The following is a 20656-nucleotide window of genomic DNA, read 5'->3' as shown; positions in this document are numbered from 1 at the left end:
TAATACACAAATTAACAGGAGGCAAAAGAAAAACTAACTGCTCTGCCCTTCAGTGAAATAATTTGTTTAAAATGACATTCGTAGCAGAACTTCATGAGTGCAAACCGGGTGAGTAAATTTGAATGCTCTGTTGGACAAACAGTGGAAATTCAGAAATCTTCTACAAAAGTTTTTAAAGCCTAAAAACTTTTTAGGTGCATAATAAAAGTCTTTAACACAATTTGTTTAACATTAGTAGAATACTTTAATTTGACAAACAGGACTTTAAAGAATGTGAGCTTAAAAGCACATCTTCCAGGTCTTTATAAACAGAGGAAAAAAAATGAATACAAAATACACTGAAAATGGTATACTGAAAAATCAATATAATTAAGGGAATAAAAGACAATAAATTGCAAAGATAAAATTTTACATTTTGATTTTTTTTTTACCTTAAAGTTAGGGAAAAATTTGTTAGTATTTAGAAAATATATGTAATCATTAATTAGCTTGTACCCATGGTAAATAAATTGCAGAAATAGTTCCTCACTCATGCAAAGCAAATCATTTTCTAAACATCTAACATCTAGGAAGTAGTATCCTTTTTTACCTGTAATGAAGTAATACCAAAATGTAAATATAGATAAGTCGCTCACACCAAAGTGCTTTTTAGTTTTTAATCAGGATTATTCCTTATTAATTTCTTTTCTTCTTATTTTAAATGTGAAGAAAAATCAAGTAAGGCAAGTTACTCGACTGATTTCACTAGGAAAATGATTAAAATTGTGAAATTGTTGCTAATGGTTGAAATGAAGGTAGCAGCTAAAATTAATTATGTATAAAGTAATCTTTACTTAGAGGAGAGAAAATGCTTTACAGGCCTATTTTAAAGAACTGAATTTATGCACTAGGCTGAATGCTTAAATTCAATTGTTAGCTCCAACAACATACCCTTGCATTTGAGTTGCATTTCCTAAACTGCACAGCCTCCCTTCAATCATAGTTCAGTTATCGTGAGTCTGTGCTGTAAATTAATGTGAGAATTATCCTAAGAGTATCCCAGAGAGATTTTTAGAAACCACAAAAAAGAGAAATTACTCTTTCAATAACAGGGAGTTATTAAGATTTTAGAGAAAAATCAACTCTATTTGTAAAAATCATATATATATTCACATATATGTCACATATATACGGTATATATGCATACATATCATATCCTCAAACTGATATCCTATATATCCAATATACATCATATTCCTTAATTGATTATATGTGTGTGTGTGTGTGTATATATATATATATACACACACACACACACATACACACACATCACATATATAATATAGGTCACATGAAGAAGCCAGTCATAAATTGTGTATATTATGTTAATCATTTTAGAAAGAAACTAATTTTTCCTTTCTTGATGGCAAGTTTATTTCCTTTACTCTTCTCTCTTATGGCACAGATTATGTGAAACAAGTCACTTCAGTCCTTGTTTTATTGCTTACCACCAATAATTTTCCTAAGAATTGTAACAGAGTTTTCACTGTATTTTATGTCTCTAGCATAGGTATATTAAGAAAAAAAAATTACTTTCTCAATTACAGAGTTTTCTAAGAGATATTTACTGATTAATCATGGTTATTACATAGTACATGTAAGATAATAAAAATGGTAACCACAAAAAGATTTGTCAACAAAGTATTAAATTATACTGGTGCTTTGCTTTAGATTACTGGTTTGTTTGTATTCAAATTGCAATCAACTTTCAGATTTATTAAATTTGTGGATCACCTAGAGTAAATTTTTGATGACAGATTTGGCATTATTATCAGGATGTTTTCAATGCCACTTTCTGCTGCTGCCATGTATGTGAACAGAGAATATCAACTAATACAGTAGACAAGAGATTATCATCTTCTGATAGAATAAAGAAAATGCATTCCAAAAACCCATTTTTCTTCCAAGTATTGATTTTTCTAATAAAAAAATTTTAGACAATACTAAATTTCCAGAAAAGTCAATAAATATTTTCCAACTGTATACTATATGCTAAAATGGTGTTATATTTGAAAATAGATCTGAACAAAATATTTAGTCTTCACTGCAATGTTTTGGTATTGGGTAAACAATGCTAGAAAAAAAAGATATCCAAGAAACTAATGAGATACAAAAATATCCATAATAATAGGCTTAGGTTTCTTATTTATAGAATAATAACTAGATGAAGAAAATATAGGAAGCTCAGCACATTTCCTCAAATTGATTATCAAATTGTCAACATGCTTTACTATAACCACAACTGTCTAACACTCAGACTATTTTGGAGGGCAACAGAATTGAAGAGTGCTTTTCTGCCATGTGAAAAACAGGTATGATTTTTCCCAAAAGGATAAATTGTAAATGATTTTTCCTAAACAAAAATTTTGTCTTATTTTATGTAAACATGATTTGATTTATATAATATTATGGATACAACTTTTCTGGCTAAGCAATTATAACTTTTTCTATTCAGATACTCCATACTTACCAGTCTGGGTATAAAAATTTTAATTGCTTCACCAATGGGGAAACAAAAGAATATATCCAGCTCATAGTTTAAAAGTGTATATAGTCTTGAGCTGGTTCAAAAAGTTTAAAATTTCATGAACTTTGAATTTTATACAGCTTTATCAAAGGGTACCAGAATGCCTTTTCCACATAGGTATTTTCACACTATATCTGTCTGGCATGTGGTTAGGAAATTTTTTTTATTCCCTATTTAATGTATTTAAAAATTGGATGTGCTCACAGTTGTCCACCAGATGGACAGGAATCAAGATTATCTTAGGTCTCGGTCTTGTGTCAATTCACTTTTAGGCCTAATAAACAATTTGAAAATATTCTCATCAAAGAAACTATATTGGTAGGTCTTTGTGACCATTTTCAGTACTTTCTTATCTTTGTATTTAAAAATTCTTATCTGTGAAGCTAAAGTAACAACTCCCTAACTATGAATAAGGCTTAAGTTACTGGGTCTAAAGACACAGTTAATTTTTCTGGTAGAGTAACAAGGGGGTATTATCAGTCAACTATTCTACTCAAAAACTAGAAGAGGCTTACGTACTGAAATTCAACAGTAAATACTCATAAGAAGAACTCATTTTCGAGGGCTAATAAAAACTGTCTCCTGAATTTCAAAAAGCTCTATTTTTTTCTCAGTGACTCATCTAGGGGTACACAATATCAAAAGACCTGAAGTTAGCCAAAAAGACCTAATATTTAACTAGGAAAGTCTTTAAACAGGCATTTTGAAGAAAAAGTAATCAACAGAACAAAGACACAATAATTACGCAAAATGAAAAGGAATATAAGTTAAAGAGTATTATGGAGAAAAAGAATCACTTCACAAACTATGATCCCATGAGAGACAAATGTAAATACAAGCAAAGGAAAGAAGATAGTTCTACATTTGGCATCTGTTTGTTTAAAATACTAAAGATAACTGTATTTCTATTTTATCTAGTAAGTTTTGAGGCTGCATTCAAGTTGCAGCTTTTAGAATGATGGAACAAAAACACTTCTGCTTCAATAATTTTCTGAGAAAAGTTAATCAAGTTTTCCAAAGTATCTACTTTTGGGGAATACTTGCACACCAGAAAAAAAGCCTATCCTTACAAAACAAATATATTATGCATTTCATCTGTGGACTCTGCATGTTGTTAATCATTTCCTTCTCAGTACATATGTCTACATGCTGTAATATCCTACTGTAGAGACTCAAAGGAAATTGCAGTCTCCTTTGGATTAGAATTAGTGATATTTTTAAAGACCATTTAGCCATTTGATATGTTTTTGCATAGATTTTGAACAACAGCTTCCTCAAAGGACAAACAATGAGTTCAAATTCATAACAATTCCTTTATATCCAAAGCAGCTATAATAGCTTCATGACTAGTTTCTTTCATTTACTTTTCTAAACAATTCTCCTATTTAGCGCTTGTCCCACTTTCTCAAGGTGTCCAAGAGGAACACCCAGTGAAGATGGGTGTCCAAGATGTCCCAAATGAAGTTGAAGAGAAAGGAACATGAATAACTGGCCAATGAGTTCTTAATGCAATTCAGATACATATCTATTATGGTCAAATTTCAATTATTTAGGAACTAGCTCCTCAATTTGTAGATTACCTAGACTCTATCATTTCTGTTTCCCCTGTTCATTTTCTTTTCAAAAATGATTCCACTACAGGGTTAAAAAAAAAAAAAAAATAGTGGTAGTTGACCCTATAAACACTACCATTTGTTACTAGCTTCAGTTTAATACGCCAGACATTTGACAAATAAAAACTATTTTATTATTGTTGTTGTTGGAAAATTTAATTCAAAGGTTTAAAGCCGGTATCCCCTGCTTAGGATGTGACCTGAGGACACATTCTAAGTTTAGTTTGTACAGTGCTAAAAAGCATATATAGGGGCGCCTGGGTGGCTCAGTCGGTTAAGCGTCCAACTTTGGCTCAGGTCATGATCTCGCGGTCCATCAGTTCGAGCCCCGCGTCGGGCTCTGTGCTGACAGCTCAGAACCTGGAGCCTGTTTCAGATTCTGTGTCTCCCTCTCTCTCTGACCCTCCCCCGTTCATGCTCTGTCTCTCTCTGTCTCAAAAATAAATAAATATTAAAAAAAAAAAAGCATATATAATCCAACATTTAAAACTCAGATATCACATGAAAAGACAGATTTTCAGTCCACCCCATCTCCAAATGAAAAGATTTGGCAGTATTTGGCCAAATTGCTATATAGAAACCACCAGCAAGAGGAGAGTAGTGACTCTCTCCACACAATGGGACAAGGGTTACAGTCTCTACCATTTGTGGTTGTCACCAACACCAAGGCCAAATGTCAGAAGCCATTTGTCATCAATGTTTCTCTTTTTTTTTTTTTTAATTATTAAGAGTATTTCTTTGGACTTGTAACTAATAAAACTGAAAACTGAAAAATATGCCTGAAGGTCCACATGTTTCTAGAACACATGAAAGTAAAGAATAATGTGTTCAATATGCAAATAAAATCTGTCTCTGCCAAAGACTACAGCTTGAGATGCCATCATAAAACAAACCATAAAAAGACCTTATGTATATATTACAGTCTAGAAAATGATCAGAATTTGAGTGTTTGATCCATGCCGTAACTCATAGAAGATGAATCATTTTTTGTGACATTCAAAAGTATAGTGAAGCTTTCATATCACTGATTCTATGTTCATTTAATTAATGACTATATAGATTATCTGAAAATTTTGACATGTCACTTGTTGCTAGGTTCTAAGAATGTTTTTACAGAGAAAAGAAACTTCTATAGACAAATATTTAGTAAATTTCTAAAATCAGACACTGCAATTGCCCTGAATTTTATTTTTCTAAGTCCAGATTTTTTTATTTTTCTAAGTCTAGTCAGTTGGTTAAGCATCTGATTTTGGCACACATCACGATCTCACACTTCATGAGTTCAAGCCCCACGTTGGGCCCTGTGCTAATGGCACAGAGCCTGCCTAGGATTCTGTCTCCCTCTCTCTCTGTCCCTCCCCACTCGTGTGCTCTCTCTCTCAAAAATAAATAAACATAAAAAAACAATTACAAAAATTTTTTTCTATTCTTACAGGTAAATCTAGTACCTAGATAAAGTAATTTTACTTATATAGACAGTATTTGTGTTTTAAAGCTACTCCTGGCATTAATATAAAGTAATAAATGTGAAGCTATTTTAATATTGTTATTTTTAAAATGTGCACAGTGAGAAATCTTAAACCATTTATGTTGTTTTGTTTTTGGTATTAATTAACATGGGTAACTCTTCAAAAACTCATCCCATTTAATAATTAGACCATTCTGTATTTTTGAAACACTGTGATCTAATGTTGGCTAGTTATTAATTTTATATGCCACTTATGAATTCTTTGTTCATCATTTTTCTAAATATTTTTGGTTTGTACTGTAGTTTGATTTTTAATTTTCCCCCAGAGATAAAGCAAGTTTTCAATTTTGTTTACCATTCTCATTGCTATAGTTCATCAGCATGCCACAAAAGACAGTCAAGAGCTTCTCATTGGCGGGATCTGTTATACTGCACAGTGACCTTAAATGGTCAATTACAATCTGTGCACCACCTGCTTGGTCAACTGCACTTCTGCCCTCATCTGTAAAACAAAGAGTTAAATTAAAAATAAAAGAAAAAAGAAACGTACCTTACAATTTCAAATATAAAACATAACAGTGTTGTTAATCCTTATTTAGTGAGTAAGTAGAAAATAAACTAAGCAGGGCATTAAATATGTCTTTTTGGAAAAACAAAACAAAATAAAACAAGTAAACATGGAAATGGGGGTGGGATGGGGAAAAGAAACAATCACTTTTTCAGAGAAAAAAGATTATTCTCACTGGCATCATATAGGAGCTTAAAGAACTTCTCTGTGTCCTAGGAATGTATGACTATCACATGTGAAAATTTTCACCTCCTCTTTCACAACTGATAATTCTGAATTAGAGGAAAAAACAGGAACTAATATTTTGTAGACATTTTTTTTTCTCAGCTTGGAAACTACTAAATATATCTTCCTATCAGTGTTTTTCAAAGTTAGTTATTATCAAAGAAAACCTTCTGACCTACAGAATAATTCGAGATCACGAAATATAATTCTTAAATATTAGTACTGGGGTCTCTGTAATGGCATTTCTATAGTCTATAAGCATGTTCCCATTCTCAATTCTTGCTACTTTGTGTTTCATCTTATTCCCTCCATTGTAGAACACACCAATACACTTCATCATTACAACCAGTGGTCAAAATGATAGTTAAACATACCTTCTCTTATGTATACACCTATATTACATAGAATAGATGTCACTTAACTGTTGGAACATATAAAGAGCTTTCGAATACTTTCTGACCCCTGAGCGCAGGAATGGAAAGAGATGAAAGAAAGAGTATCTGCATTTCTAAATCTGACTTCCACATACAAACAATGAGAGACTCTAGAACAGTGCTGTCCAATAGAAATATGAGAGCCTAAGTATGATCCACATTAATATATATTTAAATTTAGCAGGAGCCACATTAAAAATGTGAAAAGAAATACGTAAAAAATCAATTGGAATAATCTATTTCATAGAATCCAATAAAACAGCATCTCAACATGCTATCAATATACAAATTATTAGTGAAATGTTTTACATTTTTATGCAACAAATCTCTGAAATCTGAGTACACTTTACACTTACAGTTACATGTTAATTTAGACAAGCCACATTTCACAATTGTTTAATAGCCAAATCTGGCTGGTGGCCACCGTACGGGAGAGTGCAGCTACAGAAGCCTAATATAAAGGATCAGTAAAAGAAATGGCTCACAAAGGAGTTACAGCTATGAAGTTAGTAAGTGAAAGATTTTTTTTTTTTCTAGTAAGAGAACTGAAACTAAGGTCATATCTTTATAATCGCTGCTGAATCATATTAGACAATGAAACAATATATATCATTTTTTATGATACACACACACACACACACACACACACCTTACAAAGCAGGGCCTCATAAATTCTAGTTTCATAATTTTGAAAAATTTTCAGGAAATCCATAACTCAAATGAAAAAAAAAATTTGTTCACTTAGTTTTGTGCCATGTCCACTTAGCTTTACTATATTGTTATATACGTGCAGAACAGGAAACTATGCTAATCAGCTAATAAGACCACAGAAAATTTTTAGTTTTCAGGGTAACTAGTCATGAACCAGCCGAGAACAATGGTAATATCTCATTTAGAAATCTAATATCCAAGGTTTTACTATCCAATAACATAAATGTAAATTATCTCAGTTGCTGGGCAATTTGTATGGGGATGATGTCCGAGAAAACTGAACAGTATGATTACAAATCTAAATGGTTAGACCTTCAATATTATGAATATACAGTATAGCCCATGCCTAAAATGTAAAGCTTTAATAGTTTTTGATTCAAACTGCTGAGTATGTGCTTTCAAAATATAAATCACATATGCTTAGACTTAGAAATCTTAGAGAATTGCTAAAGTAAGCCTTAATTTCATGTTCTAGGAAACTAAGAATCTTTATAGAGCCTATTTGCTGTGACTTTTAAAAGCTAAGCTGGCTTTCAAAAGTTAGCTATTCAATATTCAAAATATTCAATAATGTAACAAACTTTAATACAAATTTATTCAACAAACTTGTTCATCAAATTTAATAATGCAGTAAATAAGAACGTAACTACAATTAGAAAGCAAACTACCTATTTGTGTTTCAGAGACACAGTGTTTTTCCTCCTGTCCTTTGCTTCCTTCTTCAGTTTCCTTCCTCCCTTCCTGCCCGGTTTGGATTATTTACAACAAAGATCTTCAGTCATGTATTATCAGGGGTTGGTTACAGAATGTAAACTCAATCTCTATAGTAGAAATTACATTATACAAATTTGAGAAAAAAAGCAAAGCAGATATACTAATAGAAATCTAAGCTAAAAAAAAATATTAACCATCACTACAGCAACATTTATACAGTTCCTTCCTTCTTTCTTTCCTTCCTTCATTCCTCCCTCTCTCCTTCCCTCCCCCTCACCACCCCCTATTTTAGTAAGTTAGCCAGGGATGAATCTGAGGAATGTAAAATGCTGAATTCTATTACTTCACCAAAACCAGTGAAAGAGTATGTCTTTAAAGATACCTTACAAATCATTTAAATACATATTAGATCATCTCTCATTGCACAAATCCATATAAATTATTCTCCTACAATAAAGGTAGCTCTATAGCTTTATGTTACAGTATTAAAATGAGTTATTATTGTTCACTTAAAAATAATTTACAAAGGTACCTTATCCTAAACTTTCATATCCCCAGAATGTAGGCTGACTTTTAACTCTTCTCATAGTAAGTATCTTCTAATTTGTGACGCATCCTGCAATGTTACTTCTAGAAATAGAATTTATCTTAATTTTCGATAGTTATAAGGTATCCAACCACTGATGAAAGTGCAGCCCACCAACTCTTTAGGGGCCCTGCTACATTCTTTAATTATGACTTGTCACAGGAAGTAGTTTCCAGCACAAGTATGATCTTTCTTCACACTAGGTAAGAGGAGAGCTATGAATCTAAAGAGATACTGCACTTCCATTACTTTTCAGTAGCCAAAAGCAGGAAACAATAAAACCTGTATGTCATGGTTATTATGTTTCACAAATGAGAAAGAAAAAATGTTACCAAAAAAAGTTACCAAGTTGGTATTCCATCATCAGGTACAAGTTATACCCTAAGGCTGAGGAAAGAACCTAAACACAACCACTGAATACAATCATTGTGATGTGCTAGAGTGTATTCTAATTTCAGATTGACTTGTATATTTCTCTCCCTGTGGACAACAATACTCAGTACATAGTAGACACTTGGTATTTAGTGAATAAGTGGGGCCTTTGCCTACATTTTGGTAATTATCATTCACCTTGAGGATGAACGTGAATGTGTGTATGTGTGGTGTATGGGTACATGTGTCAGAAAGAAAGAGAATGAAAATGAAAATAATATAATTGCTTTTGTTTTAAGCAGCACAATATGGTTATAGAATAGTTTAGCTCTGGTTGTTTTTTGAACTTTATTTGAATGGAATTATGTTGCATTTCTTTTCTTTTTTTTTTAATGTTTATTTTTGAGAGAGAGAGAGAGACAGAGTGTGAATAGGGAAGGGATAGAGAGAGAGGGAGACAGAATCCGAAGCAGGCTGCAGGCCCGAGCTATCAGCACAGAGCCTGATGCAGGGCTTGAACTCATGAACCGCGAGATCATGACCTGAGCCGAAGTCAGATGCTTAACAGACTGAGCCACTCCAGGCACCCCTCATTTATCCTTTTGTGCCTGTCTTCTTACACTCAACATTAGGTTTGTGAAACTCATGCTTTGTTATTTGCAATTATTTGCCTCTTCTTTTGATGACTGTTACTTGGGTTGTTCCTAGGTTTGGGCTATCATTAATAATTCACAGATGGTACTGTTGGTTCACACAATTTGCACATCTTCCAGGTTCTCCATAATGACAACATAATGGAAACATAATTTCCAAGGCCAGTGTTCACTCCTCCCAGCAGCGTGTGAGTTCCTATGGCTTCATCCCTCCACTACTACTTGGGTATTGTTTGATTTGGGGTTGTGGGGTTGCTTGACTTTTAAAGATTAGGCAATCTGATAGGTAAGGCTGAACCTATTCCAGAATATACAAAAGCAGGTCTTTGTTGACAGTCCACTTTTCTGTACATTCAATAAGACAAGTTAGTATCAAGTGTATACAGCATGTACATGAAAAAATAAAACCCCACAACAGTTCAAGTTAGGGAGGAAACGAGGGAAACAGATAAATGCAGAGATACATAGATGTTACAACTTGAAAGAAAAAATGGAAAGGCAGCCAAGTAGCTAGTAGAAAGTGCCTTTCATGTAAAATATGATGAGATAGGCATAATTCTGGAACTTTTTTATATTCATGCTTTATAGAAAAGCTGTATAATAACATCAGCAAATACATAGTTATCATTTCTATCATCACCAGATTTCCAAAAGAAAAGACTCAACTCTCTGAAAAGACTAAAGAGAAAAAAATTGGGGAGGTGGCATGTTGCTGGATAAAAAAACCAAAAAAAACAAAAAAAACAAAAAAACTAGACTCTGCAATAGCAAATATTATCTGAAATAAATTTTTTACAGTATTAATTTATTTTTACAATTTAAAAGTCTATGATTTCCATGCTCCTTCCACTTTTGTGATTTAAACATCACCTTTTTCATATTTCTTCTCAGAAATTCTCAGTATGAAATACAAATTTAAAATCTATTTTAAAAATTATGCTTACATACATAATTAAAATTAGTTTCCTCCCACCCTCTAATTATTTGTATAACAATAGGATCTTGCTTCCTTATGCATTCATCTGCTCAAACTTACTTCCTACAGAAGTCATAATTCTTTGTGACATCAGGAATGGTTATTGTGGTGACAACTATCATGTACAGCTCAGAAGATGACACGAGAGAAACAAACAGTGGCTGATCATACTAATAAGGTTTCATTTAAATTTTGTTAGAAATTCATACCGAGGATCATGAGAAAGTATATGTTTATAGAGATACTGCTAAATAAACTATCTCTTATCCTTTCAAAGAACTCTTAGCAAATAAAAAGTTTACCTTTAACATTCTAAAGTGCCATGGATTTGGGCACTGTCTCCCTTTTTCTGTTTTCTAGAAAAGCATCCTGCACATAATACTCTGCAAGGGTTAATTAATGATGCTGGCTGTTCACAGGCTGCACACACACTGCTGTAAGTGCTAGAGTGTTTGGTGTAGCTTAAAATGGCATAGAGCATAAAGCTATAAAGGCTTTTTAAGGTTACTGATGGCAAAAACAGAAGCTAAGGCACTGAGCTGATAAATACAAATGACTTATATTGTAAATGTACTTCAGAGATAATACTCTGATAAGTGAATTAAAAAGATGAATTACAAACCGTTTTTCTTTTTCCCTTTTTTCTACTTGGACTTTGCTTAAAGAGATTATAATTAAACATCAGTATTCTGAACTACAACTTGGGAAATCTGAATTCTAATTCAATGTTTCCTCATTTAACACACAAAAAAGGCACACTGAAATACTTTTGCCATTCATTTCATTAAGACAATAGCACTGTCTACTATCAATTGAGAATCTATGTTTGGAGATACACTTTTGAAAAGTTCTTGGTATCTTTCCTGCCAAAAATCTTTTTAGACTATCCATGAACTTAATAAATATTAAGACTAATTTATACACTACAACAGCCATCCAAAATGCACACTAAACAGAGAGCAGCTGATAGACAAACTCTATTTCACATATAATTGGTTAAAGATTAAAGAGGCAAAGTACAATAACACAATTTTCACAGCCATGTCAAAACTCATAGCCACTAATCCATTCAATGAGATCCATTTTGAGAGTGAAAAATTTCTAACACTCCTAGAGAATGTGCTTTTAATAACAATATTTAGAAACATTGCAAAGAATGGACAAGTTATATAATCTTTTCTTAAACTCAAAAATTGTAAGCCTCATAAGCATGGACAAAATCTCAAACTGTGCTGCAATATTTCCTCACATGTCCCTGTCACATCACCCACGATGACCCACCCAGTCACAACTTTCTAAAGCCCCTCCCTTTCTCAATGCCTGCATTCTTAACAGAAACCACACCTGCTGCTCCACAAAGAAAACATCTAACACCATCTTTCCTCACTTTTTCACCCTCTCCACTATTAGCTGTAGGAGTATGTGCATCCTTTCCCAAACACTTTTAGACTCTCCTATTGTAATTTAAGAAAGTAAATTATAATAGGAGGTAAAACTTTTACTCTTCAAGTAAACAAAGTTGTACGCGTCTCATAAGCTAGGGTCTCTGAGGAGCTGAATGCAAAGAACATTTCATAATGAAAACCTAGGACTAGTCCTGATTGTTGGGAGAGGGAGTCAGAATTTCTTTGTTACCTAAAAGTTGAAATGTTAACTTAAGAAGTTCAATTCGGCAAGATATCAGCTTTTAATATTAGAAAAACTGTATTATCATTGACGTAATAGTGACTTATAAAGTAGCCATAATAAGGTTTCCTGATTATAAGCTTTGTTAAATTTGACCATAAGAAAGCCTCTTAACCTCTGTTGATGTGTTCCCTGCTCTGGAAGAAGGGATGAAGGAACAGAAGACTCTGAGCTTCTATTTAGCTCTGACACTCTAACTCATTTCTATTTCAACCTCTATTTCTACTCTGCCTGTGTCGTGCACACAGGAAGTACTTAGTATATGCTGTGTTTAGTTTTGATTTTTAACGCATTAAAAACCTTCAAATCTTGTTCTTTTAACTTTCCAATCATTAATCATTATATCAGGTACTTATTTTTGTTTTCCCCAAGTAACTATTACTAGAAACTATAAAAGACGTATGGTAAATAAATCAAACATTCTTTTTACAAGCTAAGCTGGAAAGCTGAGACCTGGTTTTTTTCCTGCTGAGTTCTGAAAAATTATACTGTCTAAAAATAATAATTTTTGAAGTGTTCTTTCTTAGTGAACACAGACGTGATTCAGAGTAGATGCTTTAAGTCAAACAATTATAACTGAAGTCCTTACTAGTGTTAGTTTGCAAAAAGCAATCATTACAAAGGTGCCACGATAAAATTTATTTTAATGAAGTCCATCACTGCTTTTCTTCAAACTCCATTGCTAAGCTACTTTTTAACCTCTAAGAACAAATATTTTATTATGATAGAACCTATACATGTAAATATATTCTGCGCAGGGATTCAAAACAACAGGCAACGTAAATTAGACTCTTAAATGTAGGGACACAAATACTACTGAGTCTGTTTAGTCGAGCCCAAACTGTCGCTAGAGACTAGATTTTAAACTTCAAAGAGCCCACTACTTCTCAGGGAATGCCAGCCACATGTGTGAGGCAATTCAGATGTTTTAGAAAGCTAAGTGAACAATATTACTGAAAATCCCCAAACTATCCCATTACTGAGTTAAGGAAAGGATTGAATTGCCTGATGTCACCAGAGTTCTATGCAAACAGTGCTCCAAATAAACAGCAAATGGGACAGAGTTTATAAATATTTTCATTAAATGTGATTTTTAAAATGTCAGTTGCTGTTTGCAAATTTACTTGAATTGAAAAGGAATCAGCTATCAAAATCCTTCCTAAAAAGTTACAATAAATCCATGACACAGATTTACTCATGAATGTATTCTTAGCTTGTCTTTCAAATTCAGTAGTTTGATATCTTTACTTGCTTGAGATAATGTTATTGATATAGAAGTACGCTTTTGAGATACAGCCTTTATGCCTGCTTATTATGGGGTCAAACTATGTTCTCCCAAGATATATGTTCAAGTCCTAACAACCAGTACCTCAAAATCTGACTTTATTTGGAATCATGGTCACTGCAGATGTGAGTAGAGAAGATGAGGTCATACTAGAGTAGGGTGGGTCCCTAATGCAATATGGCTGGTATCTTCTTGAAAGGAGACAGATGCAGAGAGGAGAATGCCAATGTGAAATTATAAAAGCACAAAGGGAGAAGACAACCATGTAAAGACAGGAAGAGACTGGAGTTTACTCCCACAAGCCAAAGAACTCTGGAGGACACCAGAAATCAGGAGGGGCACAAAAGTCCTTTTCACCTACAGATTTCAGAGGGAACACAACCCTGCTGACACTCTGATTTTGGACTTCTAGCCTCCGCAACTATAAAACAATAAATTTTTGTTCTCTTAAGCCACCCAGTTTGTAGTACTTTGTAATAGCATTCCTAGGAAACTATTATACTCCCCCACATAAACAACGTATAATATTCAAGCTTCATACTAAAAAGCAGAAAAAAAGGATTTGACATTTAAGATTCAAGTAAGCCTTTACTATATATTCAGATTTTATACAGCTCACAGAAATTATGGTTTTCAGATCACTAACAATAATGTATAATTAATATACACTTTTAATTAATCAATAGTCAGTGTACCTGTAGTAAACTGTGATATGGGCACAACCTATGGAAAATTATTTCCTCATTACTTAATTGACTGTCCTTGAATTTTTTTTTCCCACTTAGCATCCAGATGTTTAGAAATGGGTTTTACTCTGGGCACTAGTAGTAATAGAGATAGAGGTTCTGCCTTGTGCTTGTCAACCACAGTCTACTGTTGGAAGAGGAATAGAAATATGCAGGGAATCCCTTTGTGGCACATGCATACCACATGTGGTACACACATACCACCTTTAGGTATGCACAGATGAATAAAGGCTGAAGAGAAAGCAAGAACAGTAAGCACGCCTCCTCTAAGCACAAGGTAAGAAGAGCCCACTACTGAGAGAGTTTGAAGACTCCTGCACTGAAGTAAAGTTAGCAACAGTAAAATGTGAACCCAGCCAACTTCTGACTAGATTGGCTGGACCTCCACCCTGTACTGACTGCCTGAAATAAAAAAGGAAGTGTGCTTTTTTTTCCAGGGGATTAAATACTGCTCATTTCAGTCTCTGCTGTTTTTCTATACATAATGCCCAGCACTCAATAAAAAATTAAGAGATGTATTAAAAAAGAGAGAAAAGAAATAATCCACTATTAAATGATAAACAATCATCAGAATGAGACTCATTGTGGGGCGCCTGGGTGGCTCAGTCGGTTAAGCATCCAACTTTGGCTCAAGTCACGATCTCACGGTTTCTGAGTTTGAGCCCCACGTGGGGCTCTGCTGACAGCTCGGAGCTCGGAGCCTGGAGCCTGCTTCGGATTCTGTGTCTCCTTCTCTCTCTGTACCTCCCCAACTTGTGCTCTGTCTCTCTATGTCTCTCAAAAAATAATTAAATGTAAAAAAAAAAAAATTATATTAAAAAGAAGAAGAATGAGACTCATTGTGACCTACATGTTAGAAATACCTGACAGGCTTTAAAATAACTATGATTAACTAGTGGAAAAGGTAAATAATGTCCATGAACAGATGTGGAATTCTGCAGAGAAATGAAAACTATGAACAGTTAAATGGAGATGCTAGAAAAGAAACACACAATATTAAAGATGAAGAATTATTTCAAGAGGCTTAACAGTAGACTCAACAAAACCAAAGAAAGACTCAGTAATTGTAGATCAAGAGAAATTATAAAAACTAAAATATAAGGAGACAAAAAGAGTGAGAAAACCCAGAGCACCTAAGAGCTGAAAAGCACCTAAGGGCATTCAAATTAAAAATGAAGGGTGTTATAGAAGCACAGAAAATAGCAAGCAGTCTAACACATACTATAATTAGAATCCCAGAAGAAGAGATAAAGAATAGGGTAGAAAAAATATTTAAAGAGTTAATGGCTGAGAATTTTCCAAAAATAATGAAATATACCTTGCCACAAATCTATGAGGCTTAGGGAACCCCAAAAAAGCACACAATAAAAATACATATCAAAGAGCCAAGCTGATAAAAAAAGAGAGAGAGAGACAGAGAGAGAGAATCTTTGAAGGCAGTTGGGTGGGGGGAAAGAAAAAAAATTAATTTTGGATAAGAAAAAATAAGAAAAGCAACAGACTTCTCATCTAAACTATTCAAGTTAGGAGACAAAGGAATAACATCTATAAAATACTGAAATGGTATTTCAAAATGTTTTTTACAAAACCTGCAACCCAGAATTCCATAGCCATTGAAAATATCTTTCAATAGTTAAGGTGAAGTAACAAACTTTTCAAACAAATAAAAGTGGAGAGAACTCACTGACAGCAAATCTCTCATGCATAAAAATATTCACAAAAGTTTTTTAGGCAAAAGGTGTACAATACTAAACAAAATTTTGGATCTACCCAAGGAAATGAAGAAGACTGAAAATGACAAAAATGAAACTAAATATTAAATTTTCCTCCTATTTTTAAAGATAATTAACTGTCTAGAGTAAAAAGAACAATATATTGTGGGGTTTCTAACCTATGTAAAAACAAAATATATGACAATAGCACAAAGAATGGGAAGAATTAGAAGTACACAGATGTAAGGTTATTAAACTATATATGATATATTTTAAGGTAAACTGTGATAAGTTAAAGATCTATATTGCAAACCAAGGGGAACCACTAAAAAATTTAAAAGGTGTAAGTAATAAGCCAATAATGGGACTACACGGGAAGAATAAAGGTTACCCAATTTTTCCAAAAGAAATCAGAAAAAGATGGAAACAGGAATAAAGAATAGTTCAAAAAACCAGAAAACAACTAGCAAAATGTCAAGTAAAGCTAACCACAGAAAGTAACTTTAAATACGTATGTTCTAAATCTGCTACTTAAAAAGTAGAGATAGGCTGGATAAAAAAGCAAGACCAACTGTGTTATCTATAAACAACCCACTTTATAAGGGCATTCAAATTAAAAATGAAGGAACAGTGAAAGATATATTATGCAAACACTAATCAAAGGAAATCTGTGTCGATACGGTCAGAGATAGTAGACACAGAACAAGCAGTATCACCAGGGATAAAGTGGGACATAATACAATGTTAAGAAGACATACAATCCTAAACAGACCTTCAATATTTACAAAATAAAAACTATTAACTGATTGGCACATTTCATTATAGAATAGGTGCTTATCAAACGTTAACTTAGCCTTTGTGTCAGGCACAAACAAATATAAGATGCTGCTTTCATGGAGTTTCTATTCCCATGAGGGAGATAAGAATAGAAAAACAATAAATGCTTCAATAAAGTTTTTTATAGGGTGTTATAGAAGCACAGAGAATATACACATCTTCTGGAGGAGCCGATGGAGAAAAAAAGGAGAAAGATGGTTTATATAAAATTTCACAGAAATTAACTGTCCATATTTATGACAAACATAAGTATATTCACCTAAGATCTATACATTATGAATTCATAATGAGTAGATTTATACAGTAAAATTAAAGTGTCTTCTCTAGCTCACCTGTAATCTAAGTTAGCCACTACTAAATAGGAGTAACAGTTTCTTAAAATACTGATTAATGACATATATTGCATAATCATTTTGGTCAAGGGATTTCAAAACCTGTGACCAAATTAGCATTCATTTTCCTGCCTTTATTTATCAAACTTTTGGGGGTGGGTACCTATGATTCTTCATAAACTTCAGCTAGGTTTTAGGAATACAAAAATAACTCACAGTTAAGGAGAGAAAAGTATGAAGGAAAATATTTAAGCAGTAAACACAATAAAGTTTTCAGAATATAATGGAAGGACAAATAAGGAAATTAGTTTACATGGAAGGATCAGAGAAAGACCTATGGTCATGTTTTCCAGAATGTCTTTTAAGACCAGTGGCATTTATTATATGTATAAAAAAAAATGTGGACTTTTTTGTTTAGATTCTGATTCCCTGATTAATTCTATTGAAGAAAACTTATGTAAAATAAACTAAATAGATATAAAATGTATACCTGATGAGTTTTGATGGTTCTGTTTACCCTGGACACCACCAACACAATCAACATAGCAAGTATTTCATCACAATCAAAAGATTCCTCATGTCTCTTTGCAAACCATCTCTCCCTCTACCTCTGGCTCCAGACAATGAATGTTTTCTGTCAGTACAGATTATTTTGCATTGTGTGTGTATGTATATGCATATATATATATATATATATATATATATATATGTGCATTAGATATAAATATATTATATGTATGTTCATACAGTATGTATTCTTTTATGTCTGACACTCTTTTAGCTCAGCTTAATGATTTGGAGGTTCATCCATGGTGTCAGGTATGTATGTGGTTTACTCTTTACTGCTAAAGAATATTCTACCATATGGATACATGACTATTTTTTTAACCCATTTACCTATATTGGTAGATATTTGGGTTGTTTCTAGTTTGAGGATATTGTGAATACAACTGCATCGAATGCTGATATACAAATACTTGGGTAAATAATTGGGAATGGAATAGCTGAATCATATGGTGGGTATTTATGAGTGTATCATTATTGAGCGCTATTATATTTAAAAGAAGAATGTGAAACACCACTGAAAATTTTTACTTAAGTTTTCAAAATACTGGGCACATGGGGTGGCTCACTCTTGATTTCAGCTCAGGTCTTATGGTTTATGGGATCGAGCCTCGTGTTGGGCTCTGTGCTGACAGTGCAGATCCTGCTTGGGATTCTCTCTCTCTCTCTCTCTCTCTCTCTCTCTCTGCTCCTCCCCCTGCTTGTGCGTGTGTGTACTCTCACTCTCTCAAAATAAATAAACGACAAGAAAAAAAGGTTCAAATACTATAAAAATTGAAAACCTTAAAAAAAAAGTAAGTATTCTTGACATTTAAGAGGTGCTTTAAATACACATCAAATTGAAGGCAAACTTTAGCTGCTTCATAACTTTGTAAGGACAGGGTTTCTCCTTCTCCAAAATCACTTTTGGCCACCACAGAAAAGCATCAGCCCCATTCTACAAGATTGCTTTTAATGTACAACTTTCCTAATTAACTTTATAATATTCATCCAAATCAAAAAATGAGGGGAAAATCAGGGTTAAAAGAAATAAGGGTAGCTAAGAAAAAAATTCTAGAAATGACAGAAATTATGTCATAACAACTCAGAAATGTGAAGAGGAAAAAGGCAACCAGGTCTTTGTGCAAGAATAATAGCACTGATCCTACACTCAGAAATCATTAAATATTTTCACCTGGAGGCTTGGTTCTAAGTCAATCAATTTTAACATTAAATTATTATGTAAAAAATTGCCTGTGATTTTCATTCAGTTATGGCTTCCTGAAATATATACCATTCTGTAAAAAATGACTTGGCATTTCTTCATTTCCATCATTTCTTTATCATAAAGCACTATATACTGACATGATTTAGTAAAGTTTAGGTGATACAAATGACATATATTAAATAGTTATGAATTGGCCTATACTATATTGTGTGGAACAAAGAAAAAAACAACAACAATCACCTGGTATTCACGCAAGTGACAAGCTGTCCAGTTGAAACAACAGTTTCTGTTCTTTCATCTTCCTATCCCTGCTTATTTTAAGGTTTTTCAGGTCACTGAAGAACTTTTTTTGCTGTTTATTTGACACATTACTATGTTTTTGCAGCTTAAAACCTCAATTTAGGTTGGAGGAAAAAAGATGGCGGAGCAGCATGGAGACCCTCAGCTGGTCTCATCCCTGAAACGCATCAAGATCATCAGGAAACCATTTTGCACACTTGTGAAAATGATCTCAGGATTAACAAACAATCTGCATAACTTGAGCCACAGAACTCGGCAGCTATGCAGTGCGGAGAGGTAAACTGGGGGACAGAAGAGGTAGGGAGTTGTTTTTGCAGAGAGAGGACAGAGAAAGAGGGAGAACGCAGAGCATCAGGAGAGCGCAGGAAAAACACTCCCCTGAAAGTAGCTAGAGAGAGAGAAAGAATAAAAACACTTGCAGGCGACTGAACAAGAAATCTGTTCCCTAAAACCACTGATGGAAAGGAAGGAGAGGGTTTCACTACCAACAGGATTCTATAAACAGTGCAGCACAGAGTCTGAAGTATCAGTGCTCTGTATCTGGTGGTGCTCTGGTAAGGAAGCAGGGCATCGGGTCTCAGGGGTCCTTGTGCAACATGGGGAGAAGTGGTTCTCCTGCTTGGAGAGCATTTGGTAGAGACCATCTGGTCTCCCCACAGGTAAAGGTCCCTTTGGACCCTGGAGAACAGCCACATTTGCTGGTATTGGGACAAAGATGCCAGAGTGTGGTGAAACCTGGTGCCAGCTGTGTGCTGTGATTTGCTACAATCTCTGAACCTCTGCACTGCGTGATCACATGAACATTTTCTGGGGCAAGCTGGCACCTGGCCATTGCTCAGTGAGACCAGCTCCCAGAGAGTTGGCGTGGGTCCAAGCCACAGGGGTTTCTGAAGTGTGTGGTTTTGAAACACATTCCTTCTGAGATAAAACTCTGGAGGGAGGTGCTGCCTGGCAGGCAGAAAACTTGGGACATGGACAAGGTACAGGTAGGAGTGGAAAGAGCCCTGAGACAAAGGAGGGGTGCTTGATTGCAGGTAGGTGAGAATGCAAAGTTCCTGTATCAGACTAGGGAGCTGGGTGAAGCCACTTAAACCTCTCTCA

General features: G+C 33.9%; 1 protein-coding gene across 5 annotated transcripts in view; it reads right to left on the bottom strand.

Moving 5' to 3' along the window:
- Positions 1–20656, bottom strand: part of RAP1GDS1 (Rap1 GTPase-GDP dissociation stimulator 1) — a 167587-nt gene that overhangs the window by 54246 nt on the left and 92685 nt on the right. For 4 of the 5 annotated variants that reach the window (XM_060654592.3, XM_060654591.3, XM_060654595.3 and 1 more), the window contains one exon: positions 6003–6149. The exons of the other annotated variant lie outside the window; for it this stretch is intronic. In XM_060654592.3, coding sequence (XP_060510575.1) covers positions 6003–6149 — 147 coding nt within the window. The remainder of the gene's footprint in view (positions 1–6002; positions 6150–20656) is intronic. 5 annotated transcript variants of the gene reach the window in all.

The sequence above is a fragment of the Panthera onca genome, chromosome B1 (assembly GCF_046562875.1).
Source record: "Panthera onca isolate mPanOnc1 chromosome B1, mPanOnc1 haplotype 2, whole genome shotgun sequence".
Lineage (NCBI taxonomy): Eukaryota > Metazoa > Chordata > Mammalia > Carnivora > Felidae > Panthera > Panthera onca.
The sequence above is the reverse complement of the archived record's forward strand: the minus strand, read 5'-3'. Positions and strand labels throughout refer to the sequence as shown.